At 37.1% G+C, this 23,150-nt stretch overlaps 3 protein-coding genes across 4 annotated transcripts; 2 read left to right on the forward strand and 1 right to left on the reverse strand.

Annotated features, from left to right (window-relative positions):
• Window positions 1–7,025: 7,025 nt before the first annotated feature.
• Window positions 7,026–10,759, forward strand: LOC103963769 (subtilisin-like protease SBT5.4). The gene is made up of 11 exons (XM_009376625.2): window positions 7,026–7,230; window positions 7,325–7,434; window positions 7,556–7,653; window positions 7,790–7,954; window positions 8,099–8,204; window positions 8,434–8,971; window positions 9,125–9,219; window positions 9,312–9,557; window positions 9,649–9,763; window positions 9,891–10,104; window positions 10,203–10,759. The coding sequence occupies exons 1-11, from the start codon at window positions 7,147–7,149 to the stop codon at window positions 10,757–10,759; spliced, it is 2,328 nt and encodes a 775-aa protein (XP_009374900.2). The 5' UTR covers window positions 7,026–7,146.
• A 2,391-nt stretch (window positions 10,760–13,150) lies between these two features.
• LOC103963704 (probable galactinol--sucrose galactosyltransferase 2) lies at window positions 13,151–19,161 on the forward strand. 2 transcript variants are annotated; one of them, XM_009376543.3, is made up of 14 exons: window positions 13,151–13,795; window positions 13,883–14,115; window positions 14,476–14,566; window positions 14,818–14,866; window positions 14,982–15,073; window positions 15,506–15,613; window positions 15,686–15,817; window positions 16,464–16,874; window positions 17,134–17,275; window positions 17,372–17,439; window positions 17,962–18,096; window positions 18,209–18,423; window positions 18,534–18,622; window positions 18,746–19,161. In XM_009376543.3, exons 1-14 carry the CDS (start codon window positions 13,461–13,463, stop codon window positions 19,028–19,030), a joined length of 2,385 nt encoding a protein of 794 aa, XP_009374818.1. In that variant the 5' UTR covers window positions 13,151–13,460; the 3' UTR covers window positions 19,031–19,161. The 2 variants fall into 2 exon arrangements, with proteins under 2 accessions (XP_009374818.1, XP_048446882.1); XM_048590925.1 differs by having other exon boundaries at window positions 13,626–13,790.
• A 629-nt stretch (window positions 19,162–19,790) lies between these two features.
• Window positions 19,791–22,507, reverse strand: LOC103963703 (ras-related protein RABB1c). Its single transcript, XM_018651497.2, has 6 exons — window positions 22,157–22,507; window positions 21,876–22,015; window positions 21,625–21,707; window positions 20,960–21,164; window positions 20,776–20,844; window positions 19,791–20,037 (listed from the first exon to the last, which is right to left on the reverse strand). The coding sequence occupies exons 1-6, from the start codon at window positions 22,200–22,202 to the stop codon at window positions 19,945–19,947; spliced, it is 636 nt and encodes a 211-aa protein (XP_018507013.1). The 5' UTR covers window positions 22,203–22,507; the 3' UTR covers window positions 19,791–19,944.
• Between the last annotated feature and the right edge of the window lie 643 nt (window positions 22,508–23,150).

A 23,150-nucleotide genomic window follows, 5' to 3' on the forward strand; every position in this document is an offset into this window, starting at 1 on the left:
TTATAAATTAGAAAATGGAAAACTATTTTCATAATGCAGCTTAGAAGTGATAGTTAGGGGTCCAAAAATCTCCAAAATGTTCCACAAGACTATTACGAAGCTTGAAATGTGGCAAAACTTGCATGAAAATAATTTTTTTGTAGAAATTCCCAAAATTGATTGTTATAAAAAAAAAAAAAAATGTGACCTTTGAGTTTTCGCAAGAAATCTTTCATGACTACTAAAGAAAATGTTATAAAATCTTTAGACACAGTGTTATCATATTTTGAGTCCCTAATGTATTTATTAAGAAAGTTTTATGCAAAACAAAAACATAAATAAAAGAAAAATACTTGCATAGCTCGAAATTGATAGTGGAATTACAAATTTTAAAATACGGGTCTCAGTTACCATCCTAATTTAAAAGGTGGCAGCTAGTGGAGGTTAATTATTTCGGTCTAGAATATTTCTCTCTTTTTATCTCTTGAGCTACTTTATATGTTCTGGAGACAAATTAGGCCCCGTAAAGTTGCAAATGCTAAACGAGAACTAGGATTTCATTCCCCGGCCACCAGTTACGGTGATTGGCTGATAGAGAAAGGCTCAAAAGCAATTGGTGATTTGTTTTTTCTTTATATATTAAAGAGAGAGAAGTAATATTATCATATATATATATATATATATATATATCATTCCTTCAAACATATTAAGAGTTTTTTTTTTTTTGTTTTTTTTTGAAAGAAGAAGAAGAGAACCCGGCCGGAACACCAAATTAACAACCTCAAATTAATGAAAGTTTCAAGTAAAAATCCCTTGAGGGAAAGCTGATCCATCACAAAAACGACACAGCTATAAAAAAACAGTATCAGTAGAGATAAATAATTAATTAGTTACTGTTGGAAACATCAAAGTGTAGATCACTATCAAAACCTGATCGATCTGGATGAGAGATTTTTTAATGTGGACGAAATACAGGGTAGTACGGTCATTATACATGTAGAGAGACATTTGAAAAATAAAAAAATTTCCCACTTATATGATTACATATAGTGTATCAACCTGTGTTCATTCCTTGTTCTAAGCACACTGAAAAATTTCTCAGAGGAAGAAGACAAGTATGATTTTTGTTTTATGGTGCAAGCATGCACGGTTGATTTTAGTCGTTGTTGCAATATATGAAAATCAGGCTAGTTGGTGACCATTTAAGGTCATTTCCAACCAAAATGGCTAAACATAGCCCGTCCAAAATTATAGCGCTGCAAAAAATTATTTTTAAATGAACAATACCAAACTATATTTATATATCAACTCCAACTGAAAAGGGTTATGTTTTAGCCCCTCAATAATTTATTATTTTTAAGTTTGTTCTTTAACTTATTGGTTAATTGAATTATTACCATATTAAAATAGGGTTATGAAGACATATTTTGAGTGTCACTTGTCGCTCAATGAATAAGCCTGCGAATTTCTTATCTTTATGTAATTTCAATATTTTTTCGGATAGGATTTCGAGTGACATGTGTCGCTAAATGAGCAACTCTCTATATTTCTTATTTTTTTGTAATCTTAATAATTTTTCGGATAGGATTTTCGAGTGATATAAGATAGTATGAAAGGGTGAAAAGCATGTGAGAAATGGTGTAGAAATGACTTGGGTATTTATAAGAAAAAAAATTAGAATTTTTTTATTTTTTATTTTGTCCTTAAAAAAAGAAAAAAATTATAACGGCTAGATGATGTTAGCTAGCCGTTGTTACTGATGTCAGTTGGCGTCAGCTAATTGTTGGCTAGGGGCTCCCAAACAGGCTGCTGGGAGGGCTCAATGTGCCCAACTCGATAGCCTTTTGGCTATCCTTGGCCTGGTGGGTCCTAATTGTTTTTGGCCCAACCTTTCATTAGAGTTGGGTTTTATGGCATTTCGGGCTAAAACTTGACATATGGCCCCTATATTCATCTCCATTAGAGATGGCCTAACCTAGGCCCGTTTGTGGCCGTTTTTCTTGTCAACTTCATTTTTAGCCTTGGCAACCACTTCTAGTTGAATGTAAGCATAGTTTCCGTTGATGGGGCCAGACACAAATCCAGTATATACTCTGCCATGATTTCGTGGAATGCTGATTGCATGCGCCACCAATGTGCAGTACAAGTTATATGTTACATTTGCGGGGACCCCCTGTATCATGTATAAGCTGACACACGAGTTCGAACAGATGATCTCTGATATGAACAGGACCGGGTGTAATCAATACGCTCTAGTACTACAATCACGTCAAGGCTAGTGCAGAAGCACGGTCACATACAAGTTGGATTGCCCAATGCAATATGCCCAACAGAACTGACACCTAACTTGGATCCAAGGTAAGCAAATGGTGCGATGTGAATATACACGTGAAGGACTAGTCCTAGCCCTGGGGTGAGTACTAACACCGGTGCAGCAATATGAGCATGTACAAATATGTATGAATGTCATGACAGTAACATCCTAACCATATAGCAGCATTTATCACATTTAATATCACAATAACGAATACTTGGCAATATAAGCGTAAAAGTGAACTACGCATTTAGGGAAACTATAAATATGTATAGGTACAAAATAAAACTGCCCACTCACAAGTACGTCGCAGGGTCGTAGCCCCCGAGTCTAGCATGGCCCCATGCATCTTCGGGAAACGTTTCCCTTATATGTGAAATAACTATAATAGAATTAATTAAAGCACATATACAGAAACTTAAATAAAACCCTCATAGTTTGCGTAAACCTAGGGTTTAAATACATGAAATCGATCTACTTGACGTCATGAACCTACACAATTTTTCAGATAAATTTTTGGACCTCGCTCGAGCCCTCATGCGCCGGCCAAGGCATGGCCAAACGTGACCCCACTCGTAGGCACGTGCAGTCAGTGTGACTGACTCCGTTGGGAATATTCTTTTAAAACCTTAATAGAGATTAACGACGTTACCTGACGCCGTTAGAATATTCTGTCAACTTTGATGAAATGTTCCTTGTCTTCTTCGGCGAGCTCTGTCATCCTCTGCCGCCGGCGTTGCCGTCTGCAACTCAAATCTCGTCGGTTTCTAGAAAAATTTCAAACTTGCATAACCTTTTCATTTCTCAACCATTTTCGACCTACTTTATATGGATTTGAAACTTATAAAGAGTAGAATCGCGTTATACCTTTTTGGAGTTCAAAAAGTGGACGGAGGTGGTCGGAAATCACCTCGAAAGTTCTGACCAAAAGGGAACTCCTCGAAACTCGGTTGTTTCGACATCAAAGCTTCTTCAAAATTGTCCTAGAGGTCTCGGGAAGTTGTGGGAAAGCTTCCTTGAGCTTCAAAACTCCTTAACTCGGCCTGAAATTTGATGAACTCAAACTCACTAAGTTCGGACCTTCTGAGTTCAACGCCCAAAACTTGGTCAAACTAAGGTTGGTTGGTATGGTTGAGTTTGTGAAGATGAGATGAACATAATGGTGAGGTTTTTAAGCTCAATCTACAAGCTTTGGTGCTCGTTCATTGCAGTTGCAGAGAAAGAGAGCTTCGGGAGGGAAAGAGAGAAGGAAGAGAGAGAAAGAGAGCTTTTTCTTTTGCTTTTCTGATTGGGTGCCTGTCACATCCTAGCCCGAGCCCCCACAACATCCTAGGCTCGACTCCACCGTAGCATGATATTGTCTGCTTTGCGCCCCGACCACGCCCTCTTGGTTTTGTTTCTGGGAACTCACGAGCGACTTCATAATGGGTCACCCATCCTGGGAATGCTTTGGCCCCTTTCTCGCTTAACTTCGAAGTTCCTACGGAACTCGAAGCCAGTGAGCTCCCAAAAGGCCTCGTGCTAGGTAGGGATGAGAATATACATACATATAAAGATCACATGATCCACTCCCCTGGATGATGTAGGATGTTACAATCCATCCCCCTTAAGGCCCCAACGTCCTCGTCGACACACCACGGCCAGGGTTAGGCTCTGATACCAAATTGTTACATCTCAGCCCGAGCCCCCACCACATCCCGGGCTCGACTCCACCGTAGCACCATATTGTCCGCTTTGGGCCCCGACCACGCATTCACGGTTTTGTTTCTGGGAACTCACGAGCAACTTCCCAGTGGGTCACCCATCTTGGGAATGCTCTGGCCCCTTTCTCGCTTAACTTCGGAGTTCCTACAGAACCCGAAGCCAATGAGCTCCCAAAAGGCCTCGTGCTAGGTAGGGATGGGAATATACATATAAGGATCACATGATCCACTCCCCTGGGCAATGTGGAATGTTACAGTGTCGTGAGGAGGGAATGGATGGGATTGGTGAGAGATTTGAAGGAGTTGATTGGTGAGGGAGTGAAATAATGGGGAGTGCACGGGTTGGCTTTAAAGAAGACCAAGGATAAGGTTTAGATTTTGTACAGAAAAGAGAATCGAAAATCTATCCGAAATAGTGTTTTCACACTAATAAAAATTCTCGTACTCTCGCAACAACGTGTACAATTTAAAAGCGATAGCAAGGTATAAAATAAAAGCGATATAAACACGTCGACGTCACTTGCCTACAAGGGCATAATAGACAATTTACATAGTCGGGAAGAAATTACATAGAAAATTAGGGACGGGTCATCACATTTATGGTAGTTATTAGAATGCAGAATCACACAGCAACATAACATTTGGAGGGTCATCTATTTGTTGGTAGATTATCGTCGGAAGAGACTTCATTATTGGGGAAATAACATTTTAATTTTTAGGAATAATAGTGGATGGGGAAATATAATATTCGAGGTTATTTTAGGAATAATAGTAAGTAGGAAAATAACAAGAGTGCGATGTCCATTTTAATGTCTTATTATCTTACTCACTTTTTAATCAAAATTTTAATGTCAGATTTCTCTATTGTAAAATTAGATAGAAGGACATAAAGCAATATATAAATAAAGTGTTTTTGTTGAGCTTTTCTAGATGTGACCACCAAATTTCTAAGTTCACCCATTGGTATTTTTTGTACTTTAAATTTCAATAATATCCTCCAATTGAAAAAATAGAAAAAACTGAATGCTTTTCATCCCAACCAGGCCCTCCCCCTTTCTACGTTGCCTCTCCACCACCACCACCACTCTTCTTCTCTGTACTACCCAGTACCCAGAAAAACTGAAGACAAAACCTCCCTCCCAAAATGAAATTGTGATTTGAACTAGGTTTTTTTTATTAACTCCCCACATAATGTTGAATACACTCCATATTAAAATTCAATATTAAATCACTTATATATCTAATATGCAATGACAATTTTAACCTCATAAAGTTAAATAAAAAATCTAAATACACCCCAAATCACAACTTTAACATGTATATCTTACAATTATTTTTCTTCAACTCTCAAAACCAATCTCATCCTCTAAGTACCAAACATAAATCAATGAAACTACAAACACGTTGATCACAACTTTAAAGCCTAGGGATATTGATCAATAGGCTCCTGATTTTCATTCACCGTACCACTACAGCTTCATCTATGTATGAAATCAACAAATCTGCCTTGTTATGACGATTTTCACGGGACTTAGAACTTGCGGATTCTCGTTATGATGACTCAAATTACACCCAAATAGGAAGGGAAGGAGAGGAGCGTCCAAGTCAAGCTACTCGCCTCTTTGGTTGTGATACCAAAAGCTCTCACAGATGCACATATGATTGGTTGTTTTGTACATACAATGAAATTCTTCAATCCAATGAGTCATGGATGCGTTCTATCAACCTCACATTCTTCTTCCGGTTTCATTGTGTAAAAAAAAGAAAAAAGGTGAAGTGGAGTGTAGGTAAAAAAAATATGGGGTGTATGTTGAGAGTGCGGGGTGTGAGGGTATTAAGGGAAAGTACGTGGGGTGTATAAAGATAACTTTTAATTGAAAAAGTAAATGTGAGATGTATTAAGTATGTGGGGTTCTAATATAATAAGCCTTTGAACTAAGAATAAAAAAACTATACATCGAATCAATTAAAACCAATTAGTACCATTATCTTTCCTAAGCAAATCCAAGTTCCTCAAATCATAATATCAGATTGCTGAAGGACACAAATATAAATTGGTGGGTGGCACTACGGCAATTACTTAAGGATTATATCTGCACTCATAAGTTCGTTTAGCAAGATCATGTCCTTAATTTTAGTTTTATTTATTTATTTGTTTATATTCTCTTTTCTAGGAGACAAGTTTATAATTTTAATTATAAGAGGGTATTTTAAAAATAATAGTAGGTGAAGAAATAGTATATAAATTTTAACTTTTTATGATGTGGAAGATTATAATGTGGGTGAGAAAATAGTATAATGAATTGGGCTTAGTAACGCTCAATAACAATTTAATTTTTCAATTTTTCATTTGAATATTAAGCAATATCCAAGATCTAATGGCCCTATGAATTCACTTGACTCCAGATAAGCAACATCGAGTGGCTTACTTGTCGAGTCACATCTCAATAACAATTCAATTTTTCAACTTCAAATATTTTGTCGAGTCACATCTCAATTTTGTTGCAAATTTGGAAAACATAACATTTTACATGATATTATGATATGAAAAACAAAAACAAAAAAAACAAAAAAAAAAAAATAGAAAATCAACCTAAGAAATCAATGTACCCGTTTAGAATTTCGAACGTACTAAACCACAAGAAAAAAGGAGCAAATTTCGATGTTGATGAATATATGATTCAAGGGACTTGAGGACCTCTACAAGTAGTCCTAGTCTACGATTGGTTGTTATTTTCTGTTGTAATCATGCTACATATCCAGTTAAAAAGTTCAAAAGATGGGTTAAAATTTGTTACAAGATATTCGTTATTTGAAAAATGCAATGAAACTCTTTACTAGCGGAAGAGTTTGGCATTGTAACCGAAAAAGAAATACGAAAAAGAAGAGTTTTGGCAATGAAGGGATTGTTTTGATGTAGGTCTTTTAATTAATTTCCTTCCGCTGTCGTAATCTTAATTCTAACAGAACATGGTATATCTGCTATTTATGTGTATATATATCCTAATCACTCAGAAACACACCTCTTCCTCTTGTTTTGCTTTGCTTTTGCCCTTAATAAATTTCCGTCAGAATATTTGACAACATATTGACATCAGAGAGCGAGAGAAAGTGAGAGTGAACAGCAACCCAACCGTTGACAAAGCAAAAATGTGGTTTGGAAAGCTTTCGATTTTGCTCCAGTTCTTCGTTATATCTTCTCTGTTTCAAGTTCCCGCCTTCGCAATAAAAAAGGTAAAACCATACTTGTATATATGCATGTTGATTTTCTCCTGAAAGTTGGAAAATTAATCATGTTTTCTTTATGATGGTATATATTTGTACGTAGTCGTATATAGTGTACCTGGGATCGCATGCACATGCTCCACAAGTCTCAGAAGCTGATCTTCATCGCGTCACTCATTCTCATCATGAGTTCCTCGGATCATTCCTCGGAAGGTGTATACACACACACACACACACACATATATACAAGCATTTCTGCAATGCATGTCCCGTCCGTCCATGGTTTCTTGTTAATTATTGTAATTATATCGTTTATACTTACGTGCATGTGCAGTACCGAGAAAGCGAAAGAAGCAATTATTTACTCGTACAAAAGACATATCAATGGTTTTGCTACCACCCTTGAAGAGGAACAGGCGGCTCAAATCGCAAGTATGAACATCAATCAATCTCTAAACACTTGTATCAATTATTTTTCTTTTTTTGGTACTAGTTTTATGTCAATCAATTAGTGATGCATGCTATATAGTTCATACATACTGATATATGATGTGCTAACGAAATGTAGAGCATCCAAAAGTTGTGTCGGTTTTCTTAAACCAAGGAAGAAAATTGCACACTACTCACTCATGGGACTTTATGTTGCTTGAAAAGGACGGAGTAATCCACCCCAGTTCCTTATGGAAAAAGGCCAGATTTGGTGAAGATACAATCATTGGGAATCTTGACACTGGTAATAACCTTTTTCCTTCTTTCTTCAGCAGCACAGCCTTCATTTCTTTGTTTTTAATTCTCCGATTTATTAATGTTACTGGATTTTTGTTAAATTTTCACGATTAGTATTCTGAGTATTAGGATGATGTTATGATTGTGTTAGGTGTTTGGCCCGAATCAGAGAGCTTTAGTGACAAAGGGATTGGACCCGTTCCATCAAAGTGGAAAGGAATCTGCCAGAATCACACTACCGGATTTGTTTGCAACAGGTTTCCTTCCTTAAGTTGCTTTTCTTTTCTTTCTTTGGTGGCTGGCTGGGTCTCATAGCCTAAAGTGCTAACCAGTCAACCATTCATATGATATGACACAATGCAGACAGATTAATTTTACTACTGATAGTTAAGTCTTTGGCAAATTTTCTTTTTGATTATTGGATTTGGTGATTAATTAGTCCCGGCACTATGGATCATATTTTCATATACATGGATACCACTGCAGGAAGCTTATAGGCACAAGGTACTTCAACAAAGGATATGCTGCATATGCAGGGGTACCAGTCAAGTCCTCCTTAAACAGTGCGCGAGACCATGAAGGTCATGGTTCTCACACTTTATCCACTGCAGGTGGCAACTTTGTTCCTGGAGCCAATGTGTTTGGTCTGGGGAATGGAACTGCCAAAGGTGGCTCTCCAAAAGCCCGTGTTGCTGCTTACAAAGTTTGCTGGCCACCCATCAATGGCAGTGAATGCTTTGATGCAGATATCATGGCGGCCTTTGATGCAGCAATACATGATGGGGTTGATGTGCTTTCAATCTCGCTTGGTGGAGACCCTTCCGATTACTTTAGAGATGGCGTTTCCATTGGTGCCTTCCATGCTGTCAAGAATGGTATCGTTGTTGTATGCTCTGCAGGAAACTCTGGTCCTGCTGCTGGAACTGTCTCAAATGTTGCACCTTGGATGATAACCGTGGGAGCAAGTACTTTGGATCGAGAGTTTGAAACTATGATTGAACTCCGAAATGGGATGCGTCTCAAGGTACGTACTAAGAATGCACCATCCATCAACTCACTTATCTCTATTGATCAATTTCAATATTTCTAGACAGCGAGAAACGCGCCTAAAGAGTGATATCAAATTTTTATTCATGGTCGATGTGCACATGATTAATTAGTTTGTATTATGTACCAGGGAACGAGCCTTTCAAAGCCTTTACCAGATGACATATTTTATCCACTTATAACCGGTGCACAAGCTAAAGCAGCTAATGCTTCTGCTAAGGATGCGTAAGAATGAATCAACCTTAATTCTTTTAAAAGCTATCCTATATTTACATCAACCTTAAAATAAGTTGTAATACTCGTTCAGCGCCATGCAGCATGCTTTGTTTAGGAGGATCATTGGACCCAAAGAAGGTGAAGGGTAAGATTTTGGCCTGTCTTAGGGGACTAAGTGCAAGAGTAGACAAGGGTCAACAAGCATCACTAGCTGGAGCAGTAGGGATGATTCTTTGCAATGATGAGGCCAGTGGCAATGAACTCATCGCTGATCCTCACGTACTACCAGCATCCCAAATCAATTACACAGATGGGATTGCTGTCTTTAACTACATCAATTCTACAGAGTATCTCTCTCTCTTTGGAATCTTGATCTTAATTTATGTATTGCTTTATTTGTTGATTTTCTCATTTAAATTGTTGTACATTATTTTAAAGCGATCCACTTGGATTTATAACGCCCCCAACTGCAAAGCTGAACACAAAACCTGCTCCATTCATGGCTTCATTCTCCTCTCAGGGCCCCAACACTATCACTCCTGAGATCCTCAAGGTTTGCCTTGAGTCTTTATGTACTAAATGATATTTATACAGTTTTCCTTCCACGTACGTACGCAGCTAAAAATCTTTGACAAACTGATTATCTTTGGTTTATTTCACTGTCTATTAATTCTCATCAGCCTGATGTCACCGCTCCTGGTGTAAATATCATAGCTGCATACACCCAAGCAACCAGCCCTACAGATCAAGACTTTGACAAGCGCAGGGTTCCGTTTAACACGGAATCTGGCACCTCCATGTCTTGCCCTCATGTTTCTGGAGTCGTAGGACTTCTCAAGACACTCTACCCTCACTGGAGTCCATCTGCAATTAGATCAGCAATCATGACAACCGGTGATCATCGTCATTACACTTGATTTTTTTTTGTTTTCTAACTTTTCTGCACACGACTGTAATTGTGTCTGAACTTGTTCTTCTATATTTTTCCACAGCAAGAACGAGGGACAACACTGTGAATCCAATGATGAATGCATCATTTGTTGAGGCAACGCCATTCAGCTATGGCTCTGGCCATATACGACCAAATCGTGCCATGGATCCTGGCCTGATCTATGACCTAACTGCCAATGATTACTTGGACTTTCTTTGTGCCATTGGCTATAACAAGACAACGATTCAACTCTTTTCTGAGGGTCCTAACTACAAATGCCCCGAGTCAGCCAGTCTTCTGGACTTCAATTACCCTTCGATATCAGTCCCTCGATTGTCTGGTTCAGTCACAGTGACTAGAAGACTCAAGAATGTTGGTGCTCCGGGTACCTATGCAGTTCGTATTAAACGAGCAAATGGAATTTCAGTGAGTGTTGAGCCTAATGTCTTGAGGTTTAAAAGTGTTGGGGAAGAGAAGAGCTTTAGGGTGACACTGAAGGCGAAGCCTAAGAGAGGTGGAGTAGCTAAGGGGGATTATGTATTTGGAGGGCTTACCTGGTCGGATGGCAAGCACTACGTCAGGAGTCCATTCGTAGTTGCCTCAGCAGCTGCTGTTTAGTTTAACATGATAATTAAGTACGTAGTCAGCTCATCATCAGCATGAACTCTCACATTAATTAAGCTAGTTACCTAGGAATCTAGTCTTTTAAAAGATCGTTGTATTTAAGCTTTATAATCTTCCCCCTTATCTTCTTGCTAGCTCTAATTTATTACAGCCCAGCCTGCAAGGGATGATTGAATTCCATTTAATTAGCCGCTAGGTCAAGAATTCACATGCTATTTGTTCCCGGGGATCCATCCCTCCTATCTTATCAAATTAACTTCCTTCTTTTTCACTTGAATAATATTCTTTCTTCATTATACGTATCTGATTTTCTTCAATTCGAGGAATAAATTAAAGATTTAATTAAATAATGATGCAGCATTAATTATTGTGCACGAGAGCACTAGCAGTGGCTGATTCTAAGTACATTACGTATCTATTGGCTTGGAGTGGATTGGATAACTATAAAAATTAATTTGATCATTTAATTGAAATCAGGGGTGAATGAGTTCTCATTTTTAGAGGATTGAAAAGGATTAGAGATAAAATGAACTTATCCCTTGTTGAAATTAGAAGGAATAAGTTTCATATTTTATGTTTAAGCTAAATACAAAAATCTTATTTTTACTACCACAATCCTTGAATATAGTGAGTTATTATTTCATTTGGCACACAACGTGTACTTGAAGGGTAATATTGAGTCGATTGCATTTGGTGGAGGCTCCTAATTTAGGATTCAAATCTTAGGCAATTTTTTGGTGCTTAACTAGGATTAAATTGGGCAACTCACTATATTCAAGGTATGTTAAACTATAAAATAAAGCCGACTTTCACATTTTGTTTAAGTTGATGGAATTAGACGGATGAGTTATAAAGTCTTGATATCTTACTATATGATATAAGTTTTCTTTGTGACTAATTTATCTTCCATATTAATTTCGATAAAATTTGGAAGTTGGTCTCCATTTCTTGTTTTAATATGCCTTAAATTTAGCGAGTTTATCTTATACAATCCAATCTGAGTTGGGGTTTACTTTAGAAGGGCTTAAAACACTTTTTGACAGCCAAAAGTGTTTATGACTGCATATGATATTAGACTAAGAATTGCTTATTTCTCATAGAACACTTTAGGAAAGCACAAATGTTTCTTGAAGAAACACTTTCTGTGAAGCGCTTGAATTTCTAATGAAAATTTCAATGAGTTTATAATTAATTGATATCTTGTAAATCTCTTATTCAACCTATTTAATGCGCTTAAGTTTTTGAAAGGAGAGGAAAAAAAATTAAGGGTCATTTTGGTTTCGGTCCCTTATAAACTTAATTGTTAGATTAAAACTTTGTTTGTTTAAATATTTTGATCGAGGTCCTTAGCATTATTTAAGATATTTATCTCATGTATTTATGCATTTAATGTCCCTCAAATTATGAAATTTAACTAAATTCAAATAATATTTTTAAAATATAATAAATACTTAAAAATCAATAATAGAGTAATATTGTTCTTCACAAAATTATAGCAAAAAAAAATAATAATAATAATATGCCCACATAATTATTAACATATTTTAAAAAATAACTACTAATATATTAAATACATATAATTAGCATGGGTACATTTAGCAAAATTAAAAATGGGTACAAATAAATTTAAAGTATGGGTACAAATACAAATAAAAGTTAAAAATATATGGGCACAAAAAGAAATTCATATATGGGTACAAATTAAAGCTGAAAATAAAATTAGTACAAATTAAAAAAAAAAGGTTGCAAATTAAAAACGGGTACAAACTAAAAATAAAAATATATGATAAAAAATTTAGCCATAAATATAAATATATTAAATGTTACGTTTCTAACACTAAATGAATGTATTTAGAAATATAAAAAAAAATTATTATTGAAATAATTAATAGCGTTTATTAAAACCTAAGGACCTTAATAAAAAATTGAAAAGGAATTAGGTTTTAATCAATGAAGTAGTAAAAAGAGAGATGTGAACCTAATTTCTCCAAAAATAAATTAATGGAGGTCATTTTGTTTGGTTAAACATCTGGCCTGACGAGTTTAACCATTGATGTTGAAAAATACATAAAAAAACTAAACAACCCGATTTGGTAGGATATAAATGCCTATCGATCCTTACCAATGACACGAGTATATTGTCACCATGACATTCTATACCAATAATAATGTCACATGAATAAAAAATTACACAATATTATATTATTGTATTATTAACATGGTGGCCGTACAAAGTCTTTCTCCTAGTACTGAGGGCAGAATTGTCTTGGAAGATGAGAGGATATTATAATTCCCATACAAGATTTAAAAATAAGAGAAAGCGAAAGACAGACGGGCAAAGGGGTGAGGTCAGGTCCCGAATGTAAAATGTGGACAGCAAGCGCTGAGTGGTGGAAGTTAAGGAGGCTGATCCCATTCCCATCCCCATCCCCTCAGCTCCATCTCCACTTAATTATAATCAATCAATCAATCATCTCGGAACCAACTTCCATCACATATCATATCATATCCTCCTCACTCCTTCTAAGCTCCTCCTCAGTCCTCGGTCCTCCCACATTGTCTCCCGCTTCTTATATATAACGGCCAAATGTACAGTTACACTAGCTAGCTTGTAGAAGTAATATACTATATACGTTCACTTGCTAACTATTAGTATATACAAGTCACAAACACCTACACACCTGCTTTGATCGCCATGCTCCAGACCACCGTCTTTTTTCCGTCTTCCAGAGCCCTTCCACTCAACATCAACAACAGGATCATCTTCTCACGCGGACGGGGATTTGGATGGGGACGGGGGTCTGTGCGTCCTAACAGCAGCACTAGTGGAAGTAGTGACACCGCATCCGCATCCCAATGGAGCATAAAACCTGTCTTTGAAGATGGTATTCTCAGTGTCAATGGTAACGATGTGTTGACACACGTGCCTGACAATGTGGTTGTCACACCATTGACCGACTCATCCGCATTCGTCGGTGCCACTTCTGAAACTGCTTCTTCACGCCATGTTTTTAAGCTTGGACTCGTACGGTATTCATTTTAGTCTTCATTACCGTTGATTTCATACCCCAATCGCCATGTTTCAGTTGTATGTTGATCTTTTTTGTGGTGATGCAGGGATGTCAGATTACTAAGTCTTTTTAGATTTAAACTTTGGTGGATGATACCAAGAGTGGGCAATACAGGAAGTGACATCCCAGTTGAAACTCAGATGTTGCTCCTGCAAGCAAAGTCAGCCGAAGAAGCTACTCCTCCTAATTATATCTTATTCTTGCCAGTTCTAGATGGTGAATTTAGAAGCAGCTTGCAGGGGAATTCATCGAATGAACTTGAGTTTTGTGTCGAAAGTGGTAATCATTCATAAATTCATCTCTATTCAAATATTTTGCTTATAATCAACCGTCTTCCTTTTTCTTCCCTTCTTTCTACACGAATTGGTTTTAATATTTGTTAAAGATATAACATGATGATACTGCCTACTGGATGATTCTCTGCTTTCACACATTTCATTGAGCTTGGCTTTAGTGCTTGTGCACTTTTGCTTATGAAGCACAATGTACAACACGAATTTGTTTTCAAGCTTGTTACTGGGGGAGGAGGGGAAAGAAAAGAAAAGAGACAGAGAGAAGAGTTTGTTCCCTCTGACCTTCTCACCCGTATTGCTTCTTTTGATAGTCTAATGATATGAAGTTTATTATCTAATCTGATAGGTGACCCAGCTATCGTTACCTCCCAATCCCCAAAAGCAGTTTTTGTGAATTGTGGGAACCATCCTTTCGATCTGATGAAGGAATCTATGAAGTAGGTTAGCTCTCTGAGCACATTTTTGAGTTTCAAGCAAGTACTTAGCTTAGTGATCAAGAAGCAAAATGACATAACCTTTATACTACAGTGAAATAATTTCTGATATGAAGTGAATCACCACATTGTATTGTAAGTAGTATAAGAAACAAGACCTTTAAACTTGCTTCTTGGGTTCACAATTTATCATTTTCTACTTTACTAATTTATTGAAGTGAGACTGAAGTATTTCAACTTGTTATCATATTCAGGATTTTGGAGAAGCATTTTGGAACTTTCTCTCTCAGAGAATCCAAACAGGCAAGTCAGCCAATGTTTTAGACCTAGAGGACCAAAGTTCTATAATATCTCTGGATTTCATCAACAACTATGATCATTGATCAATAACACATCCTGTTATTGTTTCCTGATTCAGATGCCTGGAATGCTAGATTGCTTTGGCTGGTGTACCTGGGATGCCTTTTATCAAGGGGTTAATCCTCAAGGAATCAGAGATGGCCTGAAAAGGTAAATCTAAGCGCTTCGCTTATTTAGTCTCCTTCAAAATGATCTGGAATTGATATGTCATCAGAAACCAATTGCACTGATAGCTAGAATAATCTTAGTTATGAGACCATAATGATTTGGTCAGGATCCTGTGTAAAGCTTGCATTTAAAGAAGTTCATTTAACTTTGATGAGAATCATGTCGAGCTAGAAGTTCATTTAACTTTGTTATTTTCCTGTGTAAAGCTTGCATATAAAGAAGTTTATTATGAAGATGCTTCATACAAGTTTAAGCAGCAGAATTGTTATGTTGCTGTGAATTCTTTATATGATTACCACCATATTTACTCAATTACATTGCCTCTTAATCTTTTCTCCAGTAAAACTCATTTGTTTAAGCACTAATCTCATTCAAACAAACACACACGCACATATATATATATATATTACACAGTTTATCAGAGGGAGGTACTCCAGCGAAGTTTTTGATAATTGACGATGGATGGCAAGATACATCAAATGAGTTCCAAATAGAAGGGGAGCCATTTGTTGACGGATCACAGTATGTCCACAATCTTTTCTTGCTAATTAATTAAAAGCGCAATCAGGCTTACTGATTTTCCCCTAACTGCAGGTTTGGTGGTAGATTAAATAGCATTCAAGAAAATAACAAGTTTCGTAGGACAACTAATAAAGAGGGTGAAAGTGAGACGCCAAGTAGTCTCAAGGATTTTGTATCTGAAATCAAGGGGACTTTTGGTCTTAAGTAAGATTTCCACCATTCACATTTTAACTACCTTCACAGTTTATGCAGATATTGTGAAATATAAACAGACCAGAAAACTGCAGCGGCCTGAAAATTTCAGCAACAATATTGGACAACTACTATAATTCCCTATGAGCTGTAGTTATATGTGTCTGCTTTAATTTATATGGTACATTTTCAAATTAATTGGAGTTTAGTACAAGTTTCAAGAAAATTTATTGAACTCGGAACTTTGGTTTATTACTTAAAACTGTCTCTGATGGTATATAGACTTGTTCATTAATTATCTGTCAAGTCTTATCACCAAGGAACCCATTTTACAGCTGCATAAATCTTCAAGGAAAGCTGTTTCCTATCATCTTTCCCCAAAACCATGAGTTTTCTTCTAGACCTCAAAGTTTCTCTTTTTTTCTTAAAAACCGATATATACCGGACCCAATTTTGGGGCTGTGACGGCAATGTATCTGATATTTAGAAGTAGACATAACGTGGTTTGAGGTGTAGTTTGTCTGAAATTGTCGAACATACTTACCACTTGGAGAAATAGAGTGAAATCTGTGATGTCCTCATGTTTCTTAGATCTTTTCTCTTGAATCTTTGCATTTATGTTCCATTAATGCTTTGCTTTTTTTTCCCAAACTCCCAGGTACGTCTATGTGTGGCATGCCCTGTTGGGATACTGGGGAGGGCTTCTTCCAAATGCTCTTGGAACTAAAAAGTACAATCCTGAGCTAAGATACCCAGTGCAGTCACCTGGGAATTTGGCAAATATGAGGGACTTAGCTATGGATTGCATGGAGAAATATGGTGTTGGTACAATAGATCCTGCAAAGGTGTATCAGTTTTATGATGATCTACACGGTTATCTTGTTTCACAAAACGTGGATGGGGTTAAGGTTGATGTTCAGAACATACTGGAGACGATATCAGCTGATTTAGGAGGGCGAGTATCTCTGACCAGACAGTTCCAACAGGCACTGGAGAAGTCCATAGCCACCCACTTCCAAGACAACAGCATCATCTGCTGCATGGGCCAAAGCACGGACTCCATTTACCAGTATGTACTTATGCTTTACAATGCCCCCATCAAATTTTATTTGGAAAAACTTAGGAACTCCAGTATTTGAATCATACAGTGGATGCATGTAACTACATTGCATCAGTTGATGGGCATGTCTACTTTTATGTGGGTTAAGTACAGGTTACAGACATACCTGTTTATCATTCTTGTTGAAAGCCATAGCGAACTGTGACCAACAGTCTCTTTGCTTTAAGGTTTCTCCATGGTAAGGTAACCACCCAATTTTGTGTTGCAGTTCAAAAAGAAGTGCTATTACTCGAGCATCTGACGATTACTACCCGAAAAACCCAACAACACAGACACTGCACATAGCTGCTGTGGCTTTCAACAGCATATTCCTTGGTGAAGTTGTTCTCCCAGATTGGGACATGTTCTATGTATGCCATTGCTGTGGCTTCCTTACGTACTGTTAAGTTCAGCCTATTGCTGTATTTCCAAATGCAGAATTTAATACATTAAATTACAACCTTCAGAGCCGTCATGAAGCAGCTGAGTTCCATGCTGCTGCTAGAGCTGTGGGAGGATGCGGAGTCTATGTTAGGTAAGTAACAGTGAAATAACAATTACATGAGCTAATGAAGGCATAAAATTGACAGTCCATTGCTTGAATCTTTATCATTTTCTTTTACTGTTCTCAGTCTTAACCGTGTCCAAATGAAGTGATTATCTTAGAATGTCGTCTTTTAACTTTTTTTTTTTTTTTTTTTTTTTTTGTATGGCATTATGAAGGTCTCACTAATTTACTGCATAGGAGTTTATTTGGAGTAATTCCAATTCTTTTATTTGGAGTGTCTTTTGTATGGCATTATGAATGTCATCCACAATTATCAGCTTCTCTACTTTGTACATGTAAGATTTCACTGGAAAATGTAAAATTTAATGCATTTCAGAATTATCGGCCTCTGTGCTTTGTATGTTAGAATGCATGCACTTCACATGCAGATGCATGTATTTAAAAGTACCAGTTCCGCCGGGGTTTAGATTGACGGATCATGATGCTTAATCATTTCTCAAAAATGGTGTAGCTGTGACTAACTTCACAACACGCCACTATTGACAACAGTGACAAACCCGGCCATCATGATTTCGAGATACTTAAAAGGCTTGTACTTCCTGATGGATCAATTCTGCGAGCTAGATTCCCCGGGAGGCCATCACGGGATTGTTTATTTGTTGACCCCGTTACAGATGGGAAGAGGTATGTGATGTCCCTCCCAATTACCTTGTTAGGTTGTTCAATATAATATATGATATTATTTTTCTAACAAGTAACAAATCTTCTCTTCTCTGATTGGTGATGTTATATGTAGCCTTCTAAAGATATGGAATTTGAACAAATACAATGGAGTTTTAGGCATTTTCAATTGCCAAGGAGCAGGGAACTGGCCTTGTCTAGAACAAGTTGTTCCCGTAGAAGTTAGTGCCGAAGTGTCTGGGAAGGTGACCCCTGCAGATATTGAGTATTTCGACGAGGTTTCTGGCAAGCTGTGGACAGGAGATTGTGCGGTCTATTCCTTCGCAAAAGGTAGGATTATACGTCTTGCCTTTTGCCACACCAAAACACCAGTTAATTCATCTCGCCGGCGCCCAATGTTAAATTCAACGTATTTTGACATATTTTTCATACAATTTCAGGGCGTCTGTCTCGGTTACCAAAGGACAAGTCATTTGACGTTGCATTAAGAGTTCTCCAATGCGATGTCTTTACTGTATCTCCTATTAAGGTTGGCTTCTGAATGTGTCTCTTGAGAATTGGGATTAAAAGTATGTAATGTACGTATAGTAAAACAGTACACTGATTAGTGTTAAAACAATTATAAATTTGTGCGTGATTTCTACTTCCCCAGGTTTACAAGCAAAACGTTGAATTTGCAGCGATTGGATTATTGAACATGTACAATTCCGGGGGAGCTGTTGAAGCAGTTGAGTGCTTTAGTCATAACTCTAGCAGTGAAATACACATTAAGGGAAGAGGAGGAGGTAGCTTTGGAGCTTACTCTAGTTTAAAGCCCAAAGCTTGCTCAGTGAACTCCAAAGACGAAGAGGAATTTGAATTTAGAGAAGAAGTCGACAATCTTTTAAAAGTAACAGTTCCTGCCACAACTAGTTGGAAAATTGTTCTACTTTATTGATTCAGATTTAAGTATTTTAGTTTAGACGGATTCAAATTTAATAATCTTAGACAGTCTTAGCTTGAATAATATATTTGAATTCGTATGTATGTGAAAAAAATAAAATAAAAAGCGATACCTGAATTCGTGTGTATAGTCATTTCAAATTTATAATGTCGCGTGGTTGTTTTTTGTGTGTGGTCGGAAACCATGCAACCGAGTCGTCCGTACTCCATACCAATAAAAAATCCCATACTTTGCTGCTCTATACAGAATGGCTGGAAGAAATACTGTATGAACAAAAATACTAATAGTATAGGCGTGATTTCATAACTATCAGATTTTGATTTTCCCCGGCAGACGAGAAACGCTTCCATATGCAAAAGCACTTGCACGAAAGGACTTTTGTGTGAGCGGTAATGTCTACATACATCTACTCTTATGAAGAATGAAGGGACAGAAACTATGGGAGAACATCACGACCGCATACATTGATAATTGGACGTTATTCGAAGTTTTCCCAAGGCTCAAATTTCATCTCTATAGTCTCTAGGTATTTAGGTACTAGGTAGCGACTCCAGGACTCGGTTATTTTGAAAGACAATCATGGATTGGGAAAATTCAAATCGAAGGTATTAGCCACCATCGGTTTTCAGCATGCAACATATAGAAACGCCAAGATCAACACCAATAAATAACGTCGAGTAACAGTCTATTCACAATTTGCAGTTTCAATCAACAAGCTAACTTTAAATGACTAATTTACAATCAAATTAGAACATGACGAGGAATTATACATGTATTTCAATTTTAAGACGTTTATACAAAGAAAGGATCCATAATCTTCATATTTAACCACACAAAATAAAAATAAAAATCAAGAATGTAAACGACGCCTGATAAACTGCTTTCAACATGGCAAATAAGATCAAACTTCAACTACAACAGCCTCCAGCTTGAGATGAAGCGCCATCTCTACCTCCTGATGGTCCCGGAATTCCACCATATCCAACTTTTATGCCATAAGACTGCAAACAAGACCAGGAATCGGGAATAAGCTCATACACAGCTCTCTTTCATTCAATATCACAAAGTGTTCAATTTGTCTCTCAGCATTCACAAGAAGGGTTTTTGTTCATTTGGTAGTTACTATCTATCGGGCTATCATTTTTTCAGAGTCAATACAATGAGCATGAGCTGAGACTCAGCCTCGTCTTTATATATTTCAAATGTGAGCTTACCCATCACATTCTCAGGCAACTAGAAATCTAAGCAACCGTAATTTGCAATCAGAGGAAAATTATTATGCAACCAACCAATAGAAAAGGCATTCATATAATGGCTCCATGAAACCATACAGTCAATCATTCCACTTGGCATTCACAAAGCACTCTGCCATATCAAAAGTACACTTTTATCATCCCTCCCAAACAGAAAGCACTAATGAGAACATAAGTAAACCACAAAAATCTTCTACATATTTAAAAAAGAAAGGGTAAATTACATTTTGCACTCCCAAATTTGGGTGCAACTACAAACCCATACCACAAACCTCTTCTACATTTTTTTAAAAAAAGGCTAACAGATGTATGAAATTACAACTAAAATACAAGTTTGTGTATGACATTGCAATGTTCTAAAGATGATGTATGGGGTTGCAATTGCACCCAAATTTGAGGTTGCAAATTGTAATTTACCCTTAATAAATATCAAGTAAAAGATAAGGAGGACATGTAAGGAATATTTCATAAAGAGACAAAGCTAACCTCATTTGATACATCAAACACTCCATCTTGAATCTTTTTGTATATGGTTGCAGCAGTTTTTATAAATGCCTGAATGGAAAACGTAACTGTTACCAATAAAGGCAAGAAAAAAAATAAACATGATGAAGATATCAAAGGTTTCCTTAAAAAAACAATGTCCATCAAAAAGCCAATCTTTTGTCACCTCCTCAACATTCTGAGCAGTCTTAGCAGAGGCCTCCATGAAGATCAAGCCATGCTCCTTTGCAAATTGCTCCCCTTCCTCTGTGCTCACAGCCCGTCTGTGAGCTAGATCACACTTATTACCAATGAGCATAATTGTCATGTTTGCATTTGCATGTTGCCTCGCGTCCTCCAACCAGCTAGCCAAGTGATTAAAAGTTTCCCTCCTAAGAGTAAAAGAAGGAATTATTGTCATTGCCAGTGCCTTAACATGCATAGTAAGTGCTTAATGCTCATTATCTACACTAGCATATGAATCCAGTAGATTACTGGGATCTCGCCTGAGCTTTTACTTTTCTAATGCAATAGGAAAAACAGCAAGAGCGTTTTTACGCCTAACCAAACTGGATTAAACAAGCACGAGATATGATTTTCCTTGTGAATAGTGATGGAAATACCTTCTCCAAAAACAATTTAATTTGAAAAAAACACTCTGAGAAACTCATAGTGAATCAAAGCAGACGGGGTTATATCTTCCTCGAAAAACCAAAAAGCAAAATTGAATATGACAAAGTGGTGTCCATAGTCCATAGTCCATCGTCCAAAGTAAGAGATGCCGCATGGCGAAAGTGCAACAAAGAATACAAAATTATTATGTTGAGAATGAGATTAGAATTGAAAGAATACCTGGTGATGTCATAGACAAGCAAGGCACCAGCAGCCCCTCTATAGTAGGACCGGGTAATGGATCTGAAAGACTCTTGGCCAGCCTAAAACATATATACAAATATATTGCATATTTATTCACATGCAAGGAAAATCGTAAATCGAAAAGCTTGCAATTGAATTGAACTGAATTATTACGTTAATTCCATAAAAAAATGAATTAAAATGAAACAATGAATGAATTCGTAAGAAAAAGAAAGAAAGAAAGAAACCGTGTCCCAGATTTGGAGCTTGATAGGTTTGTTGTCGATGGTGATCATCCTGGCTCCAAACTCAACGCCAATAGTTAAATCGTGCACTGGCTGAAACCTCTTGTCGGTGAACTGAAGAAGAAGGCATGATTTTCCAACTCCTGCAACACAACAACAAATCACTTATGAAAATACCAAATCGAAATTCATCAAAACCGACAGAAGAACAATTAAATTAAATTGGATTGATGCACAAATCAAATCAAATCAAAGAAATAAGATTATTTTTTATGGAGGAGTACCAGTATCGCCGATGATGATGTACTTGAACAAATAAGCGTAAGACATTCTCTGCCTGTCTTATCAACAAACACACACAAACAACAAGTTTGATCGCAAATTGAATTCTAATTCCAAAACTAATGTCTGTCTGTGTTGTTTATTTTATAGAAACTTGTAAATTAATTTGTACACGGAAAGGAATTCACAAGGAAAAGGGAGTGGCCCGAGTGGGGGTGGGGGAAGAAAAGAAAACCACCGAAACAAAACAGGAGAGAGAGAGCGAGCGAGAGAGAGGTCAAACCAAATCAAAAGCAATAACAGTTTACAGCGAAGCAAAGCGTCTTCTCTTCTATGCTACCGCTCTCCTTCCTTGCTGTCAGTTCCTCCTCCACCAACATCACTACCCAACCCCAATTATTCTTTCCCATTTGGGCCTTCCCCCATTTTCTGGCCCATTTCTTCCAGCCCATCTCGTCACATAGGTTACCCTCAATATTCCTCCTTCATACCATCTCCAATGTACCAAAACTTTTTAACGCCAATCTTTTGTTCGAATCCAAATATGACTCTGTAAGTCTCTCATGTATATTTATTTAGTTCTACAGTCTAATGATGTTCGCATATAGTTAGTTGTGAAGGGCAACAACCTGCGAGGAGCCCTGTTAACGATCCAAATTATATCCTAAGTTCAAAAAATCATGATTGCTAGAAAATGTAAGAAACTTACGTTGCTTTGGGTTTATGACGTGGCAAAACTAGTGGATACAAAAAAGAAGAGAAAAAAGCAAAGGAGAAAAAATGGGATTTGCTGATGCCTTTGCCAGTGGTATTTGGAAACTTGGAAACTGAAAAAATAGAGAGGCAAGAAAGAAAAGAAAGAAACGCAAAAAGAGGAACTAACACAACCCATCTGTTTCGTTTCATTCATTCTTGCAAAGGAGAGAGAAAGAGAGATATGGGTGGGTAAAAGCGTAATGGAATAGTGTGTGTGGTTAGAGACGGTTTAGCTTAAAA

The sequence above is a fragment of a genome, unplaced genomic scaffold (genome assembly GCF_019419815.1).
Source record: "Pyrus x bretschneideri cultivar Hongxiangsu unplaced genomic scaffold, Pyrus_bretschneideri_v1 Contig33, whole genome shotgun sequence".
NCBI lineage: Eukaryota > Viridiplantae > Streptophyta > Magnoliopsida > Rosales > Rosaceae > Pyrus > Pyrus x bretschneideri.